Source organism: Phyllostomus discolor, chromosome 1 (genome assembly GCF_004126475.2).
Source record: "Phyllostomus discolor isolate MPI-MPIP mPhyDis1 chromosome 1, mPhyDis1.pri.v3, whole genome shotgun sequence".
NCBI lineage: Eukaryota > Metazoa > Chordata > Mammalia > Chiroptera > Phyllostomidae > Phyllostomus > Phyllostomus discolor.
Window position 1 is genome coordinate 163,736,194 of NC_040903.2, and position 25,308 is coordinate 163,761,501.

Genomic DNA, 25,308 nt, shown 5'->3' on the forward strand with positions numbered 1-25,308 from the left:
AGATAGAGAAAATCATTAAGTGCTTTTCTAAATTAAATCTATATTTTACATTGTCTTTCTAAACTTAGTTTTTAAAAGTTATTGTATGACAGATATTAAACAATGAAAAATGATGGCAAATATATTGGCAGACGAAATTTAAAGGTTCTTTTGGGGGAGATGGTAAGTAGTGTGGCAATTAAGCTTAGATAACATGTTGGTTTTAAATAGATATATACATAAAATACTTCATATGATTCACTTCAGATTGAGTATTCCTTTAAAAATGAGCCCTGGCTCATGTAGCTCAGTGGATTGAATGTGGGCCTGTGAACCACAGGACTGCTGGTTTGGTTCCCAGTCAGGGCACATGCCTGGATTGTGGGCCAGGTCCCCAGTGAGGGGCCTGTGAGAGGCAACCACACATTGATGTTTCTCTCCCTCTCTTTCTCTTTCCTTTCTCCTCTCTACAAATAAATAAATAAAATCTTTTTTAAAATTAGAAGGGTCTGAAATAATAAATATTTTTTATTCGGGAGCATTTTCAGTAAAGAGTCAGTGAACCACACCTGACTCCTCCCCCACCCCCAGCAGGCACGGGTGAGGGACTTGGGGCAGGACTCTGAGGCCAGAAGGGATTACTGTCCGGAAGGCTCAGCCCTGGACTCCACTGTGGTGTCATAAATGTGCACAGGCTTCACATGAGCCTCAGCAAATTTGGGAGATTCTGTGTCCCTGGATCTTATGCCCCTCTGAGTGGAGCCCTGTCACAAGATAAGTCTCAACCAAGAGACACCTGGAAGAAAATGTGAGCCTTCCAGAATTCTAATAAAAGCCAGCTGGGATGCCCAAGCTGGGCAAGGCCACAGCTGGCGTATGTTAATTTTTACAAAATGTACCAGTGGCAGCTCCATCACTGTGAGGTGAGAGAAATGTGACCCATTTGGGAGAATTCTTATTTTCTTCCTTAAATCATAGTAGAGCATTATCCAGTCCCAATTAATAAACCACATCCCTCATATCTGACCTTCATTTAGCTTTTGAGGGAAAAGTGCATTTACTCTCTTTTCCCCGCTATAATCTATGGAGAAAGCCTAGCTTGAAACTGCTGGGGATCTCCATCATTTCCAGAGCGTGAGGGGAGGGCGTGAAAGGGAACATGACTTGGAAGAGATATCTGGTGTCCAGCATCAGCTGTGAGGAGTCCTCTCGGCTGTTCAGGAGAGCCTGAAACGAGAACCCGGGGACTGTGAGCGAGGAAGTGTGCGCATTCTGCTTTGTGGCTGTCTGGGAGTCAGGAGGAGGGAAGACACCGTGACTCTATCTCTAGTGAAACACTCCTTTCCCATCAGTATCCCACGATACTGATAACACAAAGGGCTTTTTCCGAGGGCAGCTCCAAAGTGGAAGGGTCTGCCCGGCACCTCCGGATCAGCTCTCACGAACGTCGCTTTGCTCTGCTTCTCCCCAGAAGCGAACTTCCTGCAGGAGGGACTGACTACATCGGTCAGTTTTCTCCTCTTATCTATCCTCACAGCATAATTCTAAGCCCAACTACGAGTGGATCTCAAGTGTTAAATCTTTATCACACTCATCTTTCTTGCTACTCAGTGTTTTGCAAACTTTTTCAGTCTTAGGACCTCGTTATACTCTTACAAATTATTAAGGACTCCAAGAGCCTTTGTGTATATAGGTCTAACTATTGATGTTTACCATATTAGTAATTAAAGCAATAACTTAAAGTGTATTTGTTCATTAAAATAACAAGAACAAACCCAACACATATTATTTTTATTGAAAAATAACTACATTTTGAAAACTAAAAAGATTAGTGAGAAGTGGTACTCTCTTATATTTTTATATATCTTTTTACTGTCTGACTTAATATGATGGGTGGGATCTCAGATCTCCTTCTGCATTCAACCTATTGCAATGCATAATTGTGTCTGAAGTGTAAGAAAAAAGTTGGCCTCATACAGATATGCAATTGGAAAAAGGAAGATTTTGCAGACCTCCCCAAAAGGGTGTCAAGGACACCCAGGGGTCCTCAACCCAAACTCTGAGAACTGCTGCCCTAATTCATGGGGTAAGAAACTTTTGGGACTAAAATAAGGAAAATGGGTATGCAGGGCTCTGTTTCTGTCCGGCCCCCCCCCCGCCCCCCCGCCCCCCCCCCCCCACCCCCCCCCCCGCACAACACTCGAAGACGGACGAGAAACAGGACCCGCCGAAGGATCACAGAATGTGAGTCCTGCCTGGTGTTTGCTTTCCCTCCCCACGGGGCTAGCATGGGTTCTGGAAACTGGGGGATCTGACAGAGAAAACTCCTGCTGCCTTCTCTGGGTGCCTTTTGGGTGTACGTTTAGGGAATGTACTTTAATCCCAGCTTTCTGTAACGCTAATAAAATATCACTTTCTCATACTAACAATTAAAAGGCACATTCTTAAGGATCTCACCTGTACTTTGCGAACAAAGGACGGAGTCACTCTTTTCTCGAAGTCATCTATAGGTGTGTATGAGTTAAGGATCTTTATGATCTGCAAACCACACAGAAGATGGTGTTAGGCCATGAAAAAAGACAGCTCTGTCCCTGAAACAAGGTTCTGGTGGTTTTGGAACAGCTGGGAACCACAGGTAGCATTTTTATGCTGTAATTTGGCTCTGGGAACCATGTGTTATTTCTTTCCAAGAAAAGAAAATGCACAGGAGAGAGCAAAGACAAATCACATATCAGATGACAGTAAGACAGCTCCACTTCCAGCCTCTACCCCCCCACCCTGCACATCCGTAAGTTCAGTGACGAGGGAATGTGTCATGCACACTTTTGTGTGTTTAAGGCAAGGAGTTGGTATTTAGTAAATGCTTACTAGATAAGAAGGTGGGCTATGGGGTGCACTATGCTCCCCCTAAAAGCACACAGAGACTCAGGTGCACCCCATGGCTGGCTAGGCCAGAAAAGGGGACACCAGTTGCAAGACCAGTGGGTGAAGATCAGGCGGACGGTCAGCAAGCCTGATTACCTGCACAGCTGACAGTGAGGTACAGCGCTCGTAGATCTCCTTGGCATCGCTGTCTGTGGTCTTCTTGACCTGAAGCAACCAGGCTGCCTGAGAGAGAGGCTCCAAAGTTTCCTTGGCCAAGCTGTTCTGCAAATTCTTATCTTTAAGCCATTCTTCTAAGTAACTGATGTTGCACCTGGAGTAAAAGCCAGAGGAGCAGAGAACCATGGGCAATCCATTTAGAACTTGCTAGGGGAGGGTGCCGAATGCCCTGGTGTGTCCTGAGAGGGTGCCAGAGTTTGCTGAGGGGAGCAGGACCATGGTCCAGCTGTTTCTTTATTTGTAACATAAGGGGTTGGACCATGATTTGTGGTCCAACAAATGGTTCTACGGATCCTAAGGCTTTCCTTCAGTCCACTGGGGCTTTTTTATTCTCCCTTTTGAAACAGGGCTGAACCTACCTAAGAGAGTAGGTTTCTCTTCATTTCTCATAGGTTTATGAGTTAGGGAGCATGGGTTTTAGTCCTACCAATCCGCTGTGTGTGCTTGGGAAGTTACTCACCCTCTCTGGTACATGAGAGGGTGAGAACGCTCAGACGTTGCTAGTGGGAGTGTAAAATGGTGCAGCTGCTGAGGAAAACGGTCTGGCAGTTCCTCAGAGTGTTAACATAAATCTACCATGTGACCCCGCAACTCAATGTCTGGATATGTACTCAAGAGGACTGAAAACATGTCCACACAATAATTGTCCACAAATGTTCACAGCATTTAATTTAGCCAAAAAGTGGAAACAACACAAAGTTCCATAGGATATATTACTTTTATAACTCATGACTAGGAACTGAAAAGAATTAGGCACTAGGAAAATCTTTCTGTCCTCCCAGGAGCTGGTCTGCCACACCACACCCGGTGAGACCAGAGAGCCGAGGGTGTTTTGCTTTTTGTCCTGGCAGCCAGAAAGCCCAGAGCTCATTTTCAAGCTACTCTGTTCACTGCTTAAAGTTTTTTCTTTTCTTTGGTCTTGATTTCCTACTTATGTCCATGTTTTATTATGGTGTTGCTTATGTTTTCACTGTAAAGCCACCACAAATCCTGGTGGGACTTGCGCACAGCAGGAGCTTAATAAGCATCTGAAGGAATGGCCGCCTCTGCAATGCACGTGCTGCTCAGAACAGTTCCCTCCCTGTAAGGGCATCACTTCTCCGATGGCCGCTTACAGCTGGTGAAAGGAAGAAGCACGGAGCACTTGTGGGAACAGATGCTGCGTGTCCTGAAAGCAGCTGTTCACTGCAGTGGTCCCCACCTTTTTGGCACCAGGGCTTGGTTTGGTGGAAGACAGAGGGACAAGGCAGGAGGCGAAGCTCAGGTGAGCTTGGCTGGCCAGCTGTGGATGGGGTGGGGGAGATGGAGGCGGGGCTCAGACTGGCAGAGCGAGCTGCACTCCTGGCTCGGTTCCTAACAAGTCGTGGCTCCTGGTTTACAGGATCTAGACCTGTGTGTCTTGCTCATGTTCCTTGTCACTCATGTCCCGTGTTCACACATCTTAGAGGACCTACTGATGGTGTGAGAGTTGTTTAGCAATGGCTCTGGTGGCACATTTAGGTTTATGGCTTTACTTGAAGGAGGGCTGAAACCGACCTCAGAGGGTAGGTTTCTCTTCATTTCTCAGGGGAGAGGTAAAGGTCCACAAAGCCCAGTCCTTCTGAATGCCCCTCACAGCTGAAAACCGTAACCTGGTGTCACGGGAATTCGCCAGTCTGGCTTGTGGGGATGCCCAACTCCGAGTTTCACTGACGTGAAAGGATGTATGGAGGCTTCACGCTTATTTCTTGGCTTAATAACTTCCTTTGTCCCTTCCCTGACTTCATAGCCATTGCCTTCTGGCCCCGGCTGCTCATATCACATACAGGCATCTGATCCCTGGACACACTATAAAAATCTCATATTGTCTACCCCATATCATGTGTTTTCTAATCACTTGACAGCATTAATTCAAACAGTAGCTCAGGGGCTGTGTTTCCTCAATTTAGAGATAAAGAGAAGCCAACACACCTCAAAATTGTGGACTACCATTCTTCAGAATGAATTCCAAATGCCTTAGCCTGGAGTTCCAGACCCTCCCAGTCTGGATCCACTGCTCTACCTGCTCCCAAAACGAACCTCTGCTTCATCTACACAGAGCTGTCTGCTGAGGCCAGAGGAGGGGTCCTCACTCAGTTCCGCTGCTGTACTGTGCCTTTGCTTGCTTCATGCTTCCTACCTGGGATGGGCTTCTTCCTGTTAACATCACTCAATACACAGCTCTCAGGCTTTTTTATCTTTTCTGTCAATTATAATCTCTCTTTTCTGAAGCACTTTTCGTACCACTTGCTCCTGACTTAATCATTGTTGCCCTGAATTATTAGCTATTTTGAACTTCTCAAGGGTAGGGATCTAACTGCCCTTGCTTTGGGTTCCTGCTCTCTAGCAGGCAGTGCTACTCACAGAGGTGCTGGTCAGTAAATACTGGTTGAGTGTATGGTAACCATGGAGGGTGGGACTGACATACAATGACTAGTCAAGTAGCATGGCCTAGAGGTGCGGGAGGAGGGGCGTCAGATGGCAGACATCTCGGAGGTTCTAAGAATCACCTTGTATCCACACCCCCTGCACCCCAGCTCTCGTGGAAGGGGGGCAGGCAGGAGAGTGGCCTTGGACTTTAGGAGCATTCTTTCCCACCAGCATCTCTGGAGTAAGCTGGCTCGTGGGCTTTACCTGATCTGCATCCCCTTTCTGCAGGAGCACATGTCCTTGCGCAGGAAGAGGCTGTTCAGGGTGACCGCCCCGATCAAGAAGAAGAGCTGCTTCACAGCCTGCCTCACGAGCTCGGGGTCCAGGCCGTTCTGGCACATGGTGCTGTAGAAGTAGCTCAGCTGCTGCAGGACGGAGGCCATCGTGTAGGCGTCCGTGTCGTCTATGCTGGACGACCGCTTCCGGAAGCCCGTGGGCTTCAGGCCGGAGATGCCCTGCAGGCTCTCGTACTCCAGCATGCCTGGCACTGTGGGGGAGATGAAGCTTTTCTCGCATGCACAGTGAGGATAACCAGAGGGCACTTCTCACGGCTCTCCTCTGTCTGTTTCAGGAGGTGACATTTTTCTACCAGAGTTAGTAGTGAACAGAGTGGTGACAGAGAAAGCAAGAGAATCAGGGACTGGGGAGCACCAGGCTGTGGGGTGGGGTGGGGGGTTCGACCTGGAGCACCTATGCTTTCAGAATCACAGGAAAGAGAGCATGTTAGCACGATAACTCATGGTCTGGAGCCATTTAAAACTGAAAGCATTTAAATTTCAGAAAATTGAAGATCGTATATGAGTTTGAGAGGGGCTTTAGGATTTCAAAAATACTTAGCTAAGACCCAGGATTTGTCTTATAAATAGTAGCAATTCTCCCAAGGTTTTCCCTTCAAGATGCATCACCCTTACAGAAGGAAAACTATGAACCAGGCACTTTTGTATATGTAATTGCTACAAGCAATCAAAGAATTAAAAAGTAGACAAATACACCACTAAATTTTCTTGGTTTTAAAATTATATTCTGTGTAGCCACACATTCCATACACCTGGTTTGTTTCTTAGGGGTTCAATATTGCTATAAATATTTTTGGTTATCAATTCTTTTCTTACCTATTATTGGCTGAATGTTATTTTCCATTACGATAATGAACTGATGATATATTCGTATAGCCACATCACTGAGAATCTGTCTGTATTCTGACAGGTCAAAATTGTTCAAGCAGTTCTTATTCTGATGGGGACTGTTATGTTTCATGAATTCCTGAAAGTGATTTTGAGCATATAAAATATTAAAACAATATAGACATGTAGGAAATGCAAATACAATCTCTACTAATGGTATTACAATGGTACAGTCAGCTTCTAGTATAACCCCACAGTTTAAAATTTAATGTCGGATTTGTGTTTAAACAGTTCGTGATGTTTGGGGCCACACTTGTTTTCCATGACTGACTGACTGTCACTGTGCTGCCTGCTCCTCCTGCAAATATGTGCCCCCAGAGCCTACAAACCCCAGTAGAAAACCACTCCCGTGGAAGCCCACAGAGAAAACTGCAAAGCAGCCAAGGAAACAAGTGCTATAGAGGTCAGTAGATAAGTGAGATTTATAACTTTATAATTACAGAGTACAGACCAACCTGAAATACTATAAAATGTGGGTTATGGACTGAATGTTCATGTTTTCCCCTTATTCTCAATCCATATGCTTAAGCCCTTACCTCCAGCATGGCTGCACTTAGAGATGGGGCCCTTAAGGAAGTAACAAAGGTCAAATGAGGCCATAAGAGTAGGGACTCATCTGTTAGCACGAGTGTGCTTATAAAAAGAGACACTGAAGAGCTCAATCCCTCTCTTTCCACCCCCACGCACAGAGGGAAGGCCATGTGAGGGCACAGCAAGACAGTGGCTATCTGCCAGCTGGGAAGAGAGGTCTCTCCAAAACCAGCCCCACGGACACTTCAAGTCTCCAGAGCTGTGAGAAATGAGTTTCTGTTGTCAAAGTCACCCAGTCTGTGGAATCTTGTGCACAGCAGCCTAAGCAGACGAATGCAACATGTTTAACGTGTTCAAAGAGAGAAAAGAAAAAGAAAACATAGAGACAAGAATGGGACACTAGGATAAAAGGCAGAGGTAAAATTTTAGAAATAAAAACACAGAAATTGAAAAACACTCAGGAAAAAGAACATTGTGTACCTGGCTGAAGGGGGCAGAAATAGGATCAAAATATGAACGCGGTTGGATAATATCCTCCTCCTTGAGTGTCTCAGGGATGCCAGTGTGTCTTAAATGGATGGTCTGTCTGTTCCCCTCCCCACCTTGGTGTTCCTTTTAGTCAGAGCTTAGATCTTCTTTCCTTATTTCTCCTTCTGTTCTATGGTACTAGTAGGAATACTTTTATATTTTACTTTACTTTCTATCCATTGGGACAGTTGGCTAGCCATGGAGAAGAAGGTATGAGGTCATTACCTCACAAATTAATGTGGAATAGTTAATCACGCCAAGTTTGGATAAGTAAAAGCACAAGTAAGTTAGGAAAGTAAGCATAAATAAATTAGATAGGTTAGTACATTCTAAGTTTGAGCTTAAGAGTTTAGAAGAGAGCAGGAAAATATCTTCATGATCTCAGAGTAGAGAAAAATTTCTTAAAACGTGTAACATAAAAGGGTAGGACAGATTTAAGTACATAAAATTCAAAAACTGTGTATGACGAAGACCCCATTAAGAAAATTAGAAGACATGCAGCCCTGGCTGGCGTAGCTCAGTGGATTGAGCGCGGGCTGGGAACCAAAGTGTCCCAGGTTCCATTCCCAGCCAGGGTACATTCCTGGGTTGCAGGCCACAGCCCCCAGCAACCGCACATTGATGTTTCTCTCTCTCTCTCTCTCTCTCTCTCTCTCTGTCTCTCTCTCTCCCCTCTCCCCCTAAAAATAAATAAATAAAATCTTAAAAAAAATTAGAAGACATGCCACAATCTACCTGCACTACATACAGCTCTCCTATAAATCACTAAAAAAATCACCCCTAAGAAAAATTACAAAATGGATGTAACTAAGCAGTTTAGAAGGAAACCCAAAAGACCAATAAACATATGAAGTGATACTTGATCTCACTGGTGATCAAGTGATTTCAACTTAAGTCATCAAGGTATCGTTTATGCCAGTGAAACTGGTAAATGGTATGTCTCTCAGGACCAAGTGTTGGTGAAGGTACGAGACACTGGAAACCTCACTATTGATGGGACTATATGACGGTGCAACTATTTCAGAGAGTGGTAAAACCCTAAAAGCCATTTTGTTACTTGGTCGAGGAAACTTTGCTCTGCGAGCGCCTGTAGTGGGACTCTCCTTCACGGTGTCAGCCCTGCAGAGGCAGTCACCATGGCAAAGGAGCTACAGACTCTGGAGGAACAATGGGAGAGAACAGCTCTGAATAATCAGGCATGTTGAACTAAAGGCTGTGTTTTAGAGTCATAATACTAAAAACTTCAGAATTTCACAACCAGAAAGAAATGTAAAGATTATCTAGTCCATCTCATTGATTTAAAACTCAAGGAAACTGAGGCTCAGTACCATGCCCAATGTGTAAGCCTCTTTCTAGAAGTCCTCTGCTTGTGACTTCTGTCTACCTGGCAACAGGGAGTGGGTCCCGCGGCAGGGAGGAGAGAAAGCCAGCGGTGTGGAGGCTGTCCCTGAGCTGGGCGTCCCAGGTCCTGGCCCCACAGCGGGCCGAGGCCGCCACAGAGCAGCAGTCCACACAGAGCACAGCGCAGGCCAGCTCCTACCTCCTCTCCACTGTACTGCTTCAGGCAGTTGAGGAAGTGACAAGTGTTGGAAAGCCAAAAGGACAGCATCTCAAAGTCTTCTAAATGCTCCTTAAAGAAGAAACAAACAATAAAATATGAAGGTGGAACTGGTGATTACTAGTGCCTCTGAGCCAAGAACAGACTTATCTTTCCTGTTTGGTTAGTGGCTTTTGCCCACTAACATGAATTCTTCTTTTATTCATGAATGCCTTTGTTAAATTTGTACTATAATGATAAGCCCTCATATTTATTTGGCAGTTTATGGTTTGCAAAGTCTTTCTGTGTGGGTTATGCCATTTGTTATGGAGCTTAAAGCAGGCACTGCAGGAATGCCCGAGGAATGTCAGCCTCCGTCCTTGCCCTCCAAAGTTCACACTGACTGGGAGACAGGCAAACACACACAGGACTCCGTAACTAGGTGGCAGACAGCCCACAAGATGCACATAGACTGTGCTACAAAATCATAGTGGATAGGGAGATGGTGGGAAACAAGGGCAGCTGGAATATGTAAATATTTAGCAACCAAGATGCATGACAAGGAGGATACATCCTTTCTCACCACCGTCTTTAGTCTCAGCTTCCCCAGCGGCTCCCTGTCCCCCACCTTTGTCAGTGCCCAGGATCTGCCCCTCCGCCTCCAGGGCACAGCACATTAAAGCAGCCCTCACCAGGCCCCCACACCCCCAGCCACGGTGCTTCTCCTCTACCTCCCCCCACTCCACTGCCAAAAGCGCTGAAATCAGTGCTCTCACTGGTTCTCCTTCTCACCCCTTGCAATCTGGCTTCTACCCATCAGTCCACAAAAAGATCACCAGTAATTCCTCTTGCTGAATCCAATGCATTTCCATGACTGTGATCCTCCTCAAATGGACTGAAGTGGTAGCACCATCACTTTGAAGCCCTTCCACCTCATCTTTCCGATCCCAGGACGTTCCCAGTGTCCTTTTCACCTCTCTGATCTCTATACCTCTGTCTGCTCTGCTTGCTGCTCTTCATCCCGCCCCAGAAGTGGGGGAGCTCTCTCCAATACTCCTGGGTCCTGAGCTCTTGTCTGTCCACCCCTTTCTAGGAGGACCATCCTCCCACTTCAGTCCATTTAAGGAGGATCACAGTTACGGAAATGCCATTGGATTCAGCAAAAGGAATTACAGGTGATCTTTTTGTGGACTGACAGGTAGAATCCGGATAGCAAGGGATGAGAAGGAGAACCAGTGAGAGCACTAGTCTAAGTGCTTTTGGCAGTCGGGGGCGTAGAGGAGAAGCACCATGGCTGGGGGTGTGGGGGGCTTAGAGAGGGCTGCTTTAATGTGCTGTGCCTTGGAGCCAGAGGGGCAGGTCCTGGGCACCGACAAAGGTGGGGGACAGGGAGCTTCTGGGGAAGCTGAGACGGAAGATGCTGGTGAGAAAGGGTTTATACTCCTCATGACATGCATCTAAATATTTAAACATTCCAGGCAGCAAGATGAGGCAAATACTGCGTGCCTGCATCCTGGGACACAACACAAGTGTGTCCTAAGAAAACCTACTTCGTGAAAATACGGACAAGGAAAACATCAGTGTATGGGAGGCCCTTCCTAGAACACTCTGGTGGTGACTGTGAAGACCAAGACAATAAAGCGCCCAGTGCTGAACACATGCTGATTTTCTGCTCTTGATTCCTGATGGCTTCTTGGTATAACATTTTTGGGAGAGGAGGGAAGAATTACGCTAAACTCTCATGCATTCACTGTTTTTGTTTTCCTCTTTTCCTAGTGTATTTAAAATAGAATATAATTACTCACAACTCTACTAGAACATATATTTTACTAAAAGTGAGATAGGACCCTTCACAAATAAAAATTCAAATATATGCCAACATCAGACACTGCTTCTCATTCGGAAGGGGATGAAAGCACTGGATCTGTATGTTGCTGCTTCTGCACTAACACGCGGCTCAGCTCTGCTTCTGAGCAGGGACTAAGGGTGCATACTGTGGTTTCAGGAGGGAGAGCGATAGATGAGTAATTTTTCAGGCCTTCCCATTCCTCACCATTCACACCTCACACATCAGCAGGCGTGTACTCCTCACAGCCGGGACTTTGACACCCTAAGGGGATAGAGGTGGTGGGGCAGTAGCTACCAGGTTGTAGTCTCACAGGTACGTCTCTGAGGTCTGCTGGCGGATCCCCACTGTTGGGGATCCCTGACCTAACTTGTCTTTTCCTAACCACCTGGCTGTTTCACTGACTGGACCTCAGACTGGTTTGAGGAATCACGTGGTTCACTGAAGCCTGGAGGTGAAGGATGGGCATCTGGTCATTCCCACAGATGTTCCTAAAGTACCTTTAATTCCAAGGGCCAAGGTCAAAGGCAGTTCCTACCTTAACCACCTGCTTGATGCCATTGATGATGCTGTTCATGAGGGACTTGAGCATGTTGGCGTCACCGAGAGAGTCTGCGTAGCGTACGCACATGAACAGGATGTGGGCCGGCAGCCCGGGGATCATGTTCACCACCACGCCGCGGGGCTTCAAGTCTGAGGCAGAAAGAATCAACGAGAATGACAGCTGGCGGTCAGCTCTCCCCCAGGGAACCTCTGACTACGGGGCAGCGGTTGTCTGCTTTTCTGCACTTGATACAGATGTCCTTTCTCTGTGAGGAATTCAGTTTGGCTCTTCTTTTGGCAAAAATGTTCAGGGCTACCCACTCCTCTTACTTCTCATTTGCAAAGAACATTCTCCCTGGTGTGGAGACCCTGGATTTCAGATCTCCAGAGTAAGAGAGGAAGCACAGTTCCAAGCACCCACCCCAGCCTCCATGATGAGGCACAGTATGATCTCAGCGATTACGTGCACCTGCCTTGGATCTGGAAAATGGGAGCACAACAGTCCTGCAAAGGAGGCCTCGCTGGCCTTGGAGAGAAGAGAATGGTGGGGAGACACACGGGGATGAAGGGAACAGAGAAACTTTATAGAAGAAATTAAGATAAGCAAACAAATACCTCCCCATGGCCGAATGAAAACTGGGGAACAGAGAAGAGGCCCCCAAACTGTGCACCAGTGAGGGTGGAAAGGAAAGGGTAGGGGTGCTCCTGTGCTCGGAGGGGTTATTCGGAAGAAGAGGAAGTAAGGCTGCATGCTGGCTTTTTGCCCTGAGATCCTGGGACTAGCTGACAAAGAGGCAGCTTTTCTACTTCCCTCTGGAAAGGCATGTGGTTTTCATGGTGGAGAGAGTTGAGTCCCAGTAGTTCCAAGACCACCAACGCCTGAGCATGTGCATGGGATATTCCTGTAACTGAGCTGTGGCTGGGAAGCCCCAGTCACAACTGCCCACAAATAAACTTCTCAGCAGAAGTAGAACAGAACACAGGAGCCACAATCCCTCCCACCGCGGATCCTGTGCTGAGACCCAAATCTGCGGAGAGGTGTCATCTATCCAGGCCCTCTGATTAGACTTGGGAAGAGGTTAGGCAGTGCTTCTCAGCTGAGGGCAATGGAGCCCCAGGGGACATTTGGCAATATCTGGAGATGTTTTCTATTGTCGTGACTACAGGTTGCTACTGGTTTCTTTGGGTAGAAGGCAAGGATGCTGCTCAATACCCTACCATGCACAGCAGCCCTTAAAAAGAATTATCCGGTCAACACAGCTGAGGCTAAGAAACCCTGGGCCAGGGCAGGAAGCAGTGAAGGAGGAGAAGAGACTGCCACCACCCAGGACGGTGACAATGACTGATGTTCAAGTTCAAGAGATAAAGCAAATTCAGCGTTTCAGGTTTTACTACCAAGAATGAGGTTTTGAATGAGCCTGGCCTCGTCTTCTCTCTTGTACTCCAGCATTCCGAGGTACTCCTTGGGTCCTGAGGTCAGGTGCACATCACCGGCTGTAGACAGAGGTAAACAATCGGTTAAATACACAAAAACAACTTCCACAGGCCTTATAATGGGACTATTCTGTCTCCTTCTACCTGATTCTGCCTGGTTTGCACATGAACTCCTGTCACTTTCAGATAAATAAAAACTTTCTTGAATCCTGGAGAGTTCTTTCTGGTAGTGATCCTTATCTGCTAGTATATCCATGAGTACAGCTGCTGCTTGGAGAAATCCTGATGAGTGCCTGGTGTACACCCAGCACAGCAGGGGCATGAAAGCGACCCATAGTGCAGCTCCTGTCTTCAAGATCTGATGTTATAGTTAAGGAAGCAAGACCCATGAAATGTGTGGTATGCATGGCACCAAACTGCGTGATCTTGAGGGACTGTATTAGTGTCCTATGGTCCTATGTGACTAGCTGTCACAAGTTAACACAAACTCAGTGACTTAAAACAACACAAAACTTGAATCTTACAGTTCTGGAGGTCAGAACACTAGAGCAGACCTTATGGGGCTACAATCAAACTGTCAGCAGAGCTGTGCTCCTTCTGGAGGCCACAGGGGAGAATCTGGTACTTGCATTTTCCAGCTCTGGAGGCTGTCTGCGTTCCTTGGCATGTGGCCACATCACTCTGACCTCTGCTTCTGTCACTGTGTCTCCTCCTCTCCTCTGCTGTGGTCACATCACCTTTTCTCACTCTGACATTCCTGTCTCTCTCCTTATATTGGGTCCACGTAGATAATTTGGGATAATCTCCCCATCTCAAGGTCCTTAACTTAATCACATCTGTAAAATCCCTTTTGCCATGTAAGGTAACACATTCCCAGGCTCCAGGGGTTGGGACAAGGTCATCTTTGGGTGGGCCACAGTCTGCCTTCTGGTCCCCAAAGATTCATGTACATTCTGAGGAGGAGGTGTGATGACAGAAGCGGAGGTTAGAGAGTCAATGTTGGCAAAGGCCAGGGAATGGGCCCTCCCCTGAAGGCTCCAGAAGGAATGTGGCCCAGCTGACATTTGGTTTTAGCACAGTGAAAACCATTCTGGACTTCTGACTTCCAGAACTGTAACCTAATCAATCTGTGTTCTATCTATTAAGTAACTAATTTTGTGGTGATGTTACAGCAGCCATGGGAAATGAATGCAGGAGCTATAAGAATTCACACAGTGGTGAATTGGTACTGTTGAAAATGTTTGTTGAAGGAGGTAGCACGCCAGTTGGGCCAAGAAAAGTGAGAAGCCCTTGGTGACAGTAAAAGAAGGTAGTGTGGATAAACAGTTAACACATCTCTCTCATTGTTGCATGAGAATTTCTCTACTAACTTACTAGCTCTGTTCCCTTGGAGACTGATAAAGGTAGAGTGTTAACTGTTTTACTAAGCAATAGGAAGGATGACTTCTGATTGGCAAATTGCATCTGGACCAGGAAGAACAACAATAAACGAAGCAGAAATACCTGACAAGGGCATCATACTTTGGGTTTTCTCAAGTATGATCATGAACAGATCTGGGTATATTCCTTGCAGGAACCCTGGAAGCTAGTGCTACCTATGCGGTGAGCAAGAGAATGGGCTTGGGAGCAGACCCGCCGCCCCCAGTTAACCCCTCAGATGGCTGTGCCCCTGTTGACAACTGGATTGCAACTCAGAGCCACAAGCACGGAGCCAGGCTGCTTCTGGATTCTTGACCCTCAGGAGCTGTGTGTAACAACACACTGTTCATTGTTTAAAGTTGCTAGATTTGGGGTACTTTGTTATGTGACAATAGATAACTAATACAGGAAGGGAAGCTGATGCATTCTGCTTTAGACATGTTGGGTTGGAGGTGATAAAGGCAGAGGAGGTCATCTTAGAGGCAAAAGGGACTGAGATTCAGAAAAGTGGCGAGGAGTGGGAAGTACATTTTGGAAGTCCTCATGTAGAGATGACAGATCACTCATCAGTCCCAACAGTGGGGACACAAGGAGGAGCTGGGAAGGACAGACATGGTTATTATCTGAGGGGTGGAGAGCCATCTGCCTGTCTCGAAGGATCTCTCTTTACATCAGCCATTACTGAGCATTACTGAGGCCCTAAACCCACCAGTTGAGAATCATTCCTTTGGATTTCAAAGACTTGGGGTCAGATCAAAAAATAAACACTTCGACAACGCACGTTGACGTTAGCTGAAAGTTCGAGAAATAAGAAAGTGAATGCTATTTTTCCTACCTTTTTCAATGGTCTTAGTGAGAGTCCTGACTTGGTCTTGTAGCTTTTTAATCACTCTGTCCTTCATGTCCAACTGTTCTTCCAGATCCTGCAGAGATCAAAAGAAACAAGGATGTCAACCTAGCCAGAAATGCATAGCCAGAGTGACACACTCACAGCTAAGGAGTGGCAGTTCACACGGACAAGACATGCAACATGCACGTGACCCACCCACACTTCCACTGGCCCCAGCTGAGACCCCAGGGACACACAGGCAGGCAGGACCACCTCGCATGCACATTCATGTGCATGGGCAGCTGTTTATTTGGTGCGATTCCAGGAGTTTATTCTCTGAGATAGTTGAATCCCCCAGGAAAGAGATGGCCATCATCCAGGTGCCCCTGACTGGAGTTTGCTACTTCCTGTTGGATACTAAACTCCCTGGATTCCTCTTTTTTAGATATAATTACTCTTCAAAGTTAAATCCTCCACTCTAAAATATAACTTTAGCGTATCATAGTTTTCCTGTGACACAGAAAACGGGGGACCCTGACAATGGGGAGCAGGGCCTATGGACACGTCCAGGCTGCCCACTGCGCCGGTCACGGTCGGAGAGGCCAGTCAGGGGCCTGAGAGTTTCCATCTCCCAGGAAGGCACCCCATCTGCTACTCTGCAGCTTCTTAGTCTCATAGGTTTCACACACCAATAAAATTTCAAAACAATTGTTAGGGACTAACATGGAGTTGCCCAGTTTCATTTTGACAAGGGCATTTTCAGTCTGATGAAGACTTTAATGACTTAGATTCTGTCATCTACTACCATGACCATGTCACAGAAGAACATTATGACTATAACATCTGTAGGAAAGACATACCCCCAGAAGAAAACACAAGCAATGGCATCTCGGAGGGTGCTGTCCACGGGACAGAGCCCAGGGCCCTGCACCGCCTCACCCCTCCTCTGGGCCTCCCTTTACTTTATCAGGCACTTCCCTGTAAGTCCCGAGACTTCCCAGCAGTGGGCTCAGCCTCAGAGACCACCTGTCTACAGCTGCACATCACATGCTTTAGGTGGTGTGTCCCCCTTTCTGTGACATCTGCACACAGGCACGCAGTCATTTATCAACAACTGAATAAACTTCTCACCCTGTTTTCCATAGTGAGACGAGATGCTTCCTGCTGGAATTGACTCCCCATTTCACTTTCAGTTTCAAATGGTTTCAGGTGCTGGCTGGGTTCCTGCATTTCTTGAATCTTATCAGCCAGCTTCATTTCATTCTGGGCTTCTATGGTCCTGAAAAGAGGAGAGAGGAAATTTCGGTATGGGCTTGACTGTCATGGAGAAGTCACTCATTGCCATCACAGTCACTGATATTTCAAACAGTCACAGTCAAGTCAAAGTCAAAGATAGAACAATGCTCTGGTCAGTTTATGTGTAAAGCAACCGTACCTGAATAGAGGAGTCCTTGAAGGGGGTGGAAGGATACCAGGGCTGGCTGGCGTATAACACTGTCTACGGACAGCCCCAGTCTCCGTAACCTGTAAGAGGTCCAGGCTCTCACCCTACCTACACCTACACTCCCTGACTGTGCCCACAGGACATCTGCACCGCTCAGACCCTCGTGACCAAAAGCTTCAATACCTTCCTTGTAATCAGCCTGGAGATCAGACACCCAAAAAGCCAGGGAGTCAGAGAGACAAGAGGAAGCCCGTTAAAAGAATTACAAAATACTCATGGGTGGAAAGTGCAGCATGGGGAATAGAGTCAGTAACACTGTAGTAACTGCGTATATTGTCTGGTGGGTACTAGACTCATCGGGGTGATTACTTTGTAAGACAGGTAAGTGTCTAATCACTATGTTGTACGCCTGAAATTAATATAACATTGCATGTCAGCTATAATTGCAAAATAATTTAATGAAAAAAGAAGAGAATTCTAAAATGGTGTCTCATCACTTCCCTAATGGACACTCATTTCTTCCTTATCCTGTCGATGAAGTCACAGGACTAAAAAATGCTCTCTGGGACATAGTGTCTGTTAATTGCTCTGAAAATTAAGCATCTCAACAACCTGGCAGCAAAACAGAACATTTTCTTTCCTTTTGTTAAAATGATATTTTATTGGTTACGCTATTACAGTTGTCTCAATTTTCCCCCTTTTGCCCCCCTCCACCCAGCACTCCCCATTCCCTTAGGCAATCCCCACACCATTGTTCATGTCTATGGGTCATACATATAAGTTCTTTGGCTTCTCCATTTCCTCTACTGTACTTTACATCCCCGTGGCTATTCTGTAACTGCCTATTTGTATTTCTTAACCCCCTCACCTCTTCACCCATTCCCCACACCCCACTCCCATCTGGCAACCATCAAAATGCTCTCTGTATCCATGATTCTATCTCTGTTCTTAAATAAGTCCCTCGAACATTTCATATAATAATGGTTTAGTGATGATAAACTCCTTAAATTTTTCTTGTCTGGGAAGCTCTTTATCTGCCCTTTGATTCTAAGTGATAGCTTTGCTGGGTAGAGCAATCGCGGGTGTAGGTCCCTGCTATTCATGACTTTGAATATATCTTACCAATTCCTTCTTGCCTCCAAAAAGGCAAGGTTTCTTTTGAGAAATCAGCTGAGTCTTATGGGAACTCCCCTATGGGTAACTAACTTCTTTTCCCTTGCTGCTTTTAAGATTCTCTCTTTATCTTTAACCTTTGGCATTTTAATTATGATGTGTTTTGGAGTGAGCCTCTTTGCATCCATCATGTTTGGGACTCTCTGTGGTTCCTGGACTTGCATGTCTACTTCCTTCAACAAATTAGGGAAGTTTTCTTTCATTATTTTTTCAAATAGATTTCCAATTTCTTACTCTTTCTCTTTTCTTTCTGGCACCCCTATTGTGTGAATGTTGGACCTCTTGAAGTTGTCCTGGAGGCTGCTTACATTATTCTCATATTTTTTTATTCTTTTTGTCTTCTTGTTCTGGCTGGTTGTTTTTTGCTTGCTTATGTTCCAAGTCATTGATTTGATTCTTGGCTTCATCCATTCTACTGTTGTTTTTCTGTAAATTGTTCTTTGTTTCAATTAGCGTAGGCTTCATTTGACTGGATCGTTTTTATGCTGCTGAGGTCCTCACTAAGTTCCTTAAGCATCCTTATAACCAGTGTTTTGAACTCCACATCTGATAGATTGTTTATCTCCCTTTTGTTTAGCTCTTTTTCTGCAGTTTTGATCTGTTCATTTGGGCCATATTTCTTTGTCTCCTCATTTTGACAGCCTCCCTGTGTTTGTTTCTATGTATTAAGTATAGCTGCTTTGACTCCATGTCCTGGTAGTGTGGCCTAAAGTAGTAGGTGACCTTTAGGGTACACTGTCACAGCCTCTCCTATCACCTAAGCTGGGTACTCAAGGTACACCCTTTATGTGGGCTGAATACACCCTCCTCTTGTAGTTGAGACTTTGTTGGTGTTGGCAGATCAATGGGAGGGATTTACTCAGGCCAGTCAGCTGCAAGGACTGACTGTGACCACCAACCATCAACCACTGTCCTCCATGGAGGATCAGTTGTGCATGGACAGGGTGGTGGTGCTCCGACAAGGTCTGTAGCTGTCCACTGTGTGTTTTCTGGGTGGTGCAGGCCAAGGTCAGCTCCCACCTGTATTTTTCCCAGGGCCATCGTGCCTGAGCTATAAAGCCATCTGAGATGGCTATTTATGCTGGGTTTGGATATTCCCAGAAGCCAAGCTGTGAATCTAAGCTGGCTGCTGCTAGTGCTGGGCCTGGGGCTCACTGAAGCCAGCCATTACTTGTTTGAGAGGATTTAGGAAGGTGTGTAGCATGAGCCAAGACCAGCCATTCTGTGGAAAAGCAGCTTGAGTGGACTGGTAAATTAGGTGGGGTGGAGTCTCTGGGGATCTCCAAGGTGGGTCAAACAGTGATAGCCAGGTTGATGGAATCTCAGATATGGAACCAGCTTGCAAACTCTGTGGGGGGGAGGGCTTAGAAAAGAGACAATGGCCTCTGTTCACTTTGATGCCAGACACTTCAGTTTCTCTCAGTATGCCATTTATGCCTCCAGCACCAAGGTACTGCCATGGTGCTGGAGCTCAGAGGCAGTGAGTGTGAGTAAGTGGGTCTGTATATGGGTTCTTTAAGAGGAACTGGTTGGGGCTCTAGAAATTTCTTCCACTGACTCAATCCCTGCTGGGTATTGTGGCCAAAAGTTGTGAGATCTTATCTTCCTGGCACTAGAACTTTGTGCTGGTGGGTCTTGGTGTGGGGCTGAGACTCCTTGCTCCTGAGATATCCCTCCCAAATTTTATCCACCATATGTGGGTGTGGGACCAGCCCATTTTGCATCTGTGCCCTTCCTACACATCTGGATGGATGTGGTTTCTTTAATTCTATAGTTGTCATACTTCCTTTCGACTCGGTTTCTGATGGTTCTGAATGATGGTTGTCCAATATTGTAGTTGTAATTTTGATGTGGTTGTGTGAAGAGGTGAGCCATGTCTGCCTATGCTGCCATCTTGACTGGAAATCTGCTCCAGAACATTTTCCTCACAAGGATCCTCTGTGGCACCAAGTACTCTGATGGTCAGGATATAATAAATCTAGGGCGATTATCAGTGAAGATCTTCTATCAACATGGATTTTAAGCTTTGCCCTAAATGCACTGCTATGAGAAGATATGTTCTGTCTCCCACAATGTTTTCTTTTTAACCAGATTTTTGCACAGACGATCCATGTCCACGTGGTGTAATATTCTAAGGGTTTAGAAGTATACATGGTGAAGAGTAAGTCTCCTCCCCTCCCCTGTGCGTCAGCCATCCAGCTGCACTCCCTGCGGGCAACAGCGTTTTGTTCTGTACATTGTCCCACACAGGTGTGTATGTGTGTGTGTACACACATGCATTCTTTCCCTCATATTTAAATGCTAATATATTATGCACCTTAAATAGCACCTGGGTTTTTCAGCTTAGTAACACATCTTAGTATTTCCCACAATTTCAGAAAAGCATCATGTCATGAGTGTGAATTTGAGGTAATCCATGTTAACACTTACCTTTTTTTCATTCCTTCTTCTTCTTGACTGCCATTCACCTGATTAGATAATTCGTCTACTTTTCCTGCAGTGAGAAAAACTGTCAGTACTTCCGGGGCCATAGCACTGGGTTCTGATTTGGGCCTGGTCCTATGTACAGTTGTCAGGGGTCCTAAGCTGTATTCAGCCAGAGATTAGGTTTTGTTTGACCTGAACAATGTTCAAACTATTTTTAAGCCATTATTTTAAAATTGTGATATTTTGGACTTCTGGCCAAGATGGAGGCATGGGTGGATGCACCATACCTCTATGCACAACCAAGATTGGAACAACAATTTAGAGGCAGAATAACATCCAGAACTGACAGTAAATTTATCTGAATGGAAGTCGGACAGCCAAGAAGTTGAAATAGACCCGTTCATCCAGACCGGTAGGAGGGGCAGAGACGAGCAGCCAGGCGTGGGTCGCGGCGTGGAGAGCAGAGAAAGTTGGGCACATAAGGCAACTGGGAGCGTGTAAGGCATCTGGGGCGCACAAGATCGCAGTGGGTGGACCCTGAGTATGCAAGTGGCAGCTGGCAGACCCAGTGAGGCAGCAATTGTGGAGCAGGGCAGAGCACGCAACCCAGGATCCCAGAGAAGGGACTGAGGTCTCACAGAGAACGGGGCTACCACCATTGTTTCCTCTTGACCCCGCCCCCCACATACAATGTCACAATCTAGCAACTGGGGTGCCCAGCCCTGGTGAACAATTAAGGCTCCGCCCCTCACCATAACAGGTGCAACCAGACCAAAAAAAAAAAAAAGAGAGAGAGAGATGGCTCAAACAGAAGAACAAATCAGTGCCCCAGAACTCATCCTTTTAAGCAACTGAGAGATAGCTAACCTATCAGATGCACAGTTCAAAACACTGGTGATCAGGAAGCTCACGGAATTGGTTGATTTTGGTCACAAATTAGATGAACAAATGCAGGTTACGATAAAAGAAATGAAGGAAAATGCACAGGGAACCAATAGTGATGGGAAGGAAACTGGGACTCAAAACAATAGAGTGGACCAGAAGGAAGAAAGAAACAACCAAACAGGAAAGAATGGAGAAATAAGAATTCAAAAAAATGAGGAGAAGCTTAGGAACTTCCAGGACATCTTTAAACGTTCCAACATCCGAATTATAGGGGTACCAGAAGGGGAAGAGGAAGAGCAACTGATTGAAAACATATTTGAACAAATAATAAAGGAGAACTTCCCCATTCTGGCAAAGAAAATAGACTTCTAGGAAGTCCAGGAAGCTCAGAGAGTCCCAAAGAAGTTGGACCCAAGAAGAAACACACCAAGGCACATCATAATTACATTAGCCAAGGTAAAAACGAAGGAAAGAATCCTAGAAGTAGCAAGAGATCAGGGGACAGTAACCTACAAAGGAGTTCCCATCAGACTGTCAGCTGATTTCTCCAAAGAGACCTTGCAGACAAGAAGGGGCTGGGAAGAAGTATTCCAAGTCATGAAAGACAAGGACCTATATCTCAGACTGCTCTATCCAGCAAAGCTTTCATTTAGAATGGAAGGGCAGATAAAGTGCTTCTCAGATAAGGTCAAGTTAAAGGAGTTCATCATCACCAAGCCCTCATTTTATGAAATGTTAAAGGGACTTATCTAAGAAAAGAAGATTAAAAAAAAACATGTGTAGTAAAAGGACTGCAAACTCACAATTATCAACAACCACACCTAAAGCAAAAACAAACTAAGCAAACAACTAGAACAGGAACAGAACCACAGAAATGGAGATCACATGGAGGGTTAGCAACAGGGGTGTGGGAGGAGGAGAGAGGGGGAAAAGGTATAGATAATAAGTAGCATAGGTGGTAGGTAGAAAATAGACAGGGGGAGGGTAAGAATAGTATGAGAAATGTAGAAGCTAAAGAACTTACAACACATGGACATGAACTAAAGGGGGGGATGTGGGTGCGAGAGGGTGTACAGGGTAGAGGGGAGTGGTGGGGGGAAATGGGACAACTGTAATAGCATAATCAATAAAATATATTTTAAAAAATTATGATATTTCACTTAAAAATTTTTATTTCACATAAAAATGGCTTCTCTTTTAAAAACAGGAATACCGAGCAGCACTGGGGCCAGCATTCCTACTCGGCAGCAACCACCAAAGCTTGGAGGCAGCTTCCACCTTTAAGTGCCCATGTACCTTGTTAAGCCCCACACAGCCCATTTCTCACATTTATGTCCCGTGCCTGGCCAGGAGGGAAGTCAGAGTTTGAGCCCCCTGGGTATGATACTTTTCTGTCATTTCCTGCAGAGAGGACACCGTTTTCTAAAAGCAGTTTCATGAGGGTTCCAGTTACCTTTCATGTTTTCCGTTTGTTCATTCAGGCGGATTTCAAGGTCTTGCTTCTGCTTCTCCAGTTCTGAAATTTGCTGTTTAAAGTCTGGGATCATCTAAAGAGAAGAATTAGAACTATTAGACTATAAAATATTCATCTATGAACTTTAAAATCTCAGAGCTGGTCAGAAGCAAACTAAACTGTCTAGGAGCCCATCAAACATACATCCTGTAAGCTGTGTAAGAAGGCCAGCCAAGATATTAGAATGGATTGGAATTATGACTTTTTTACCTCAAGACCTCCATAGTCACAAGAAATACCAGTGTGCTCAGAGGAAGCTGTGCTCACACAGCCACAGTCCCCACAGCCCCGCCGCCTCCTGGAGAGAAGGAAGTGTGTGTCTGAGGGAGGGGCTGTGGGAGTGCTCTGTGCTGAGCTGAGGGAGGGGTGAAGTGAGGAATGGCAGCCAGCCTCCGTGGTCCAGACCCAGAGACATCACCTCCTCACCCAGGGGCAGAAAGTCATCTTGAACAGGGCACATCGCACCCTTCGAGTTCCAGGCTGTGCTCTGTTAGTGGAGGTCTGGATGGTCCAGCATGTTTCTCAATCATTTGTCCTTGTCTATATAGTTTTAAAATGCTCATCACCTCTACCCTCAGGCAGGTAAAAATAGTTTTTCTGTTGTCCAAGTTTATAAAAACACCTATGCCTCTGAAGTTCAGATAAAGAGTACTTGTTTAATTGTGCAATTGGATTTTACTACATATTCCTCATGAAAGTTTTACCTAAGGAATAAACAAAGATGTGGAGGTCCTTAACTACTGGTCCACATGTCCTCAGTGGGAGGGTCCCATCTCTTCACCTGCTGACACAGATCTGAGATTTCCTAGTAGTTTCAGGGGAGGGAGGGGAGGGGGAGACAGTGAAGGAGCTGAGGAGGGACAGTCAGTGAAGTGGGGTGAGAAACTGAGGAAAGGGTGGTGTCCTGGAAGCCACCAGAACAATAAGGAAGGAAAGGGAGCGGTTAAGTCATCAGACGCTTCTCAGAGACGAAGACAAGAATGAAAATGAACCCTGTGTGCTCAGCTTGGTGTAGACAGACTCAGTTAGTGGGAGGGGACATGTGACACAGTGGCCATAGAGCCACAGTGGCCATAGAGTAAACAGGGGGTAAATGGAGAAATCACAGTTGGATAACCATTGAGAAGTCTGGTCAATTCCCCCAAAGAAATGGGGTGGTGGCTACAGAGAATGTGAGGCCAAGAATGGGTATGCTGTGAGTGAGGAGATCTCTGAAGCATTTCTTCATACCAGTAGGCATGAGTTACAAGAAAGGATGAGACACATGCGTGGGAAAGAACAGGCAGCGTGGAGGGGAGGGGAGGGGAGGGGAGGGGCACGAGCAGAGAGACTGACCTCCTGAATGCACGCCCCTCTCAAGAGTCACCCTTTACTGTTATGTTTTTCTGGTCACTTTCCAAGGGGTTAGGACTAGATTTTTTAAAAACTTAGATTTAAACACACACACAATTTGGACCCATCCTATAGGGGGAAAAACATTCTCAAATCAAAGTGTGCTCTAGCCTGGGATAATTTGATAGTTTCTCTTCTGACCCAATTATTTTACTACTAGAAAACATAAGTCGGATCCATTGTTTTATTGGCAAGAAATGGGATTTTACTCCACTAACAAATAACATCTCAGAATAACGGCCACAGCCGGGGCCCGTGGCTGAGACCATACCATGTTTTCTGACGTCAGCCTGGCAACTTCGTGACGAATGTTTTCATTGATGTCATTCTCTTCTCTAAATAATTTCTGCAGGTGGTTTATTTCTTGACTTAGATGCACCACTTTGAAGTTCAAAGCTTCAATCTCCTTCTCATAGCAATCCTTCTGGGACTGGAAATGGCTCTCCAAAACACTGTTAGAGGAGGGGCCGAGAAGTTAGCCACGTGGGCTGGACTCTGCTGCACCGATGACCGAGTGCGTGCACGCGCAGCAGGTACAAAAGCCCACAGCTAGAGCCGTGTGCTAAGAATGGAAAGTTTCTTTACACGCCCATCGTCATAGGCCATGGAATTAGGAACACAGAATAAGAAAATCCTTCTAGCTAGTTAGGAAGCATATGTGGCAGTAATATGCAGTTAATAGGAAATATTATTTTAGACACTGTTGAAATTACATTTTACTACAGTAGTGTATAAGTACGTTCTGTATGATGAGACAGTGGTAAAGATGCATTTCATTGCACATTTGTCAAAGCCGATAGACCACAAAACATCAAGAGTGGACCTTATATAAACTGTGGACTCTGGTGAGAACAACATGTCAGTGCAGGTTCTCGGTTTTTAACAAACACACTCGTTTGCGGGAGGTGTTGATAGTGGCTGTGCGTGTGTGGGGTCGGGGGGTATATGAGAACTCTCTGAACTACTGCTGAATTTTGCTGTAAAACTAAAACTGCTCTAAAAAATAAAGCTTATTAATGTAAGAAATGCAGCAAACTACTTAAATTTAAACACCTCTATACATCTATAGCAACATGGCTAACTTATTTGATATG

General features: G+C 45.8%; 1 protein-coding gene across 3 annotated transcripts in view; it reads right to left on the bottom strand.

Annotated features, from left to right (window-relative positions):
• Window positions 1–513: 513 nt before the first annotated feature.
• MYO5C (myosin VC) overlaps window positions 514–25,308 on the bottom strand; it is an 88,434-nt gene continuing 63,639 nt past the window's right edge. For 2 of the 3 annotated variants that reach the window (XM_036033667.1, XM_036033663.1), the window contains exons 29-41: window positions 24,486–24,666; window positions 22,763–22,856; window positions 20,428–20,491; window positions 16,512–16,659; window positions 15,387–15,474; window positions 13,094–13,192; window positions 11,694–11,848; window positions 9,313–9,402; window positions 6,642–6,792; window positions 5,734–6,016; window positions 3,001–3,175; window positions 2,437–2,517; window positions 514–1,206 (exon numbers count right to left, since the gene is read on the bottom strand). In XM_036033667.1, coding sequence (XP_035889560.1) covers window positions 1,054–1,206; window positions 2,437–2,517; window positions 3,001–3,175; window positions 5,734–6,016; window positions 6,642–6,792; window positions 9,313–9,402; window positions 11,694–11,848; window positions 13,094–13,192; window positions 15,387–15,474; window positions 16,512–16,659; window positions 20,428–20,491; window positions 22,763–22,856; window positions 24,486–24,666 — 1,762 coding nt within the window. In that variant the 3' untranslated portion in view covers window positions 514–1,053. Of the gene's footprint in view, window positions 1,207–2,436; window positions 2,518–3,000; window positions 3,176–3,742; window positions 4,535–5,733; window positions 6,017–6,641; window positions 6,793–9,312; window positions 9,403–11,693; window positions 11,849–13,093; window positions 13,193–15,386; window positions 15,475–16,511; window positions 16,660–20,427; window positions 20,492–22,762; window positions 22,857–24,485; window positions 24,667–25,308 lie in introns of those variants that run through there. The other variant, XM_036033675.1, reaches the window with a different exon arrangement.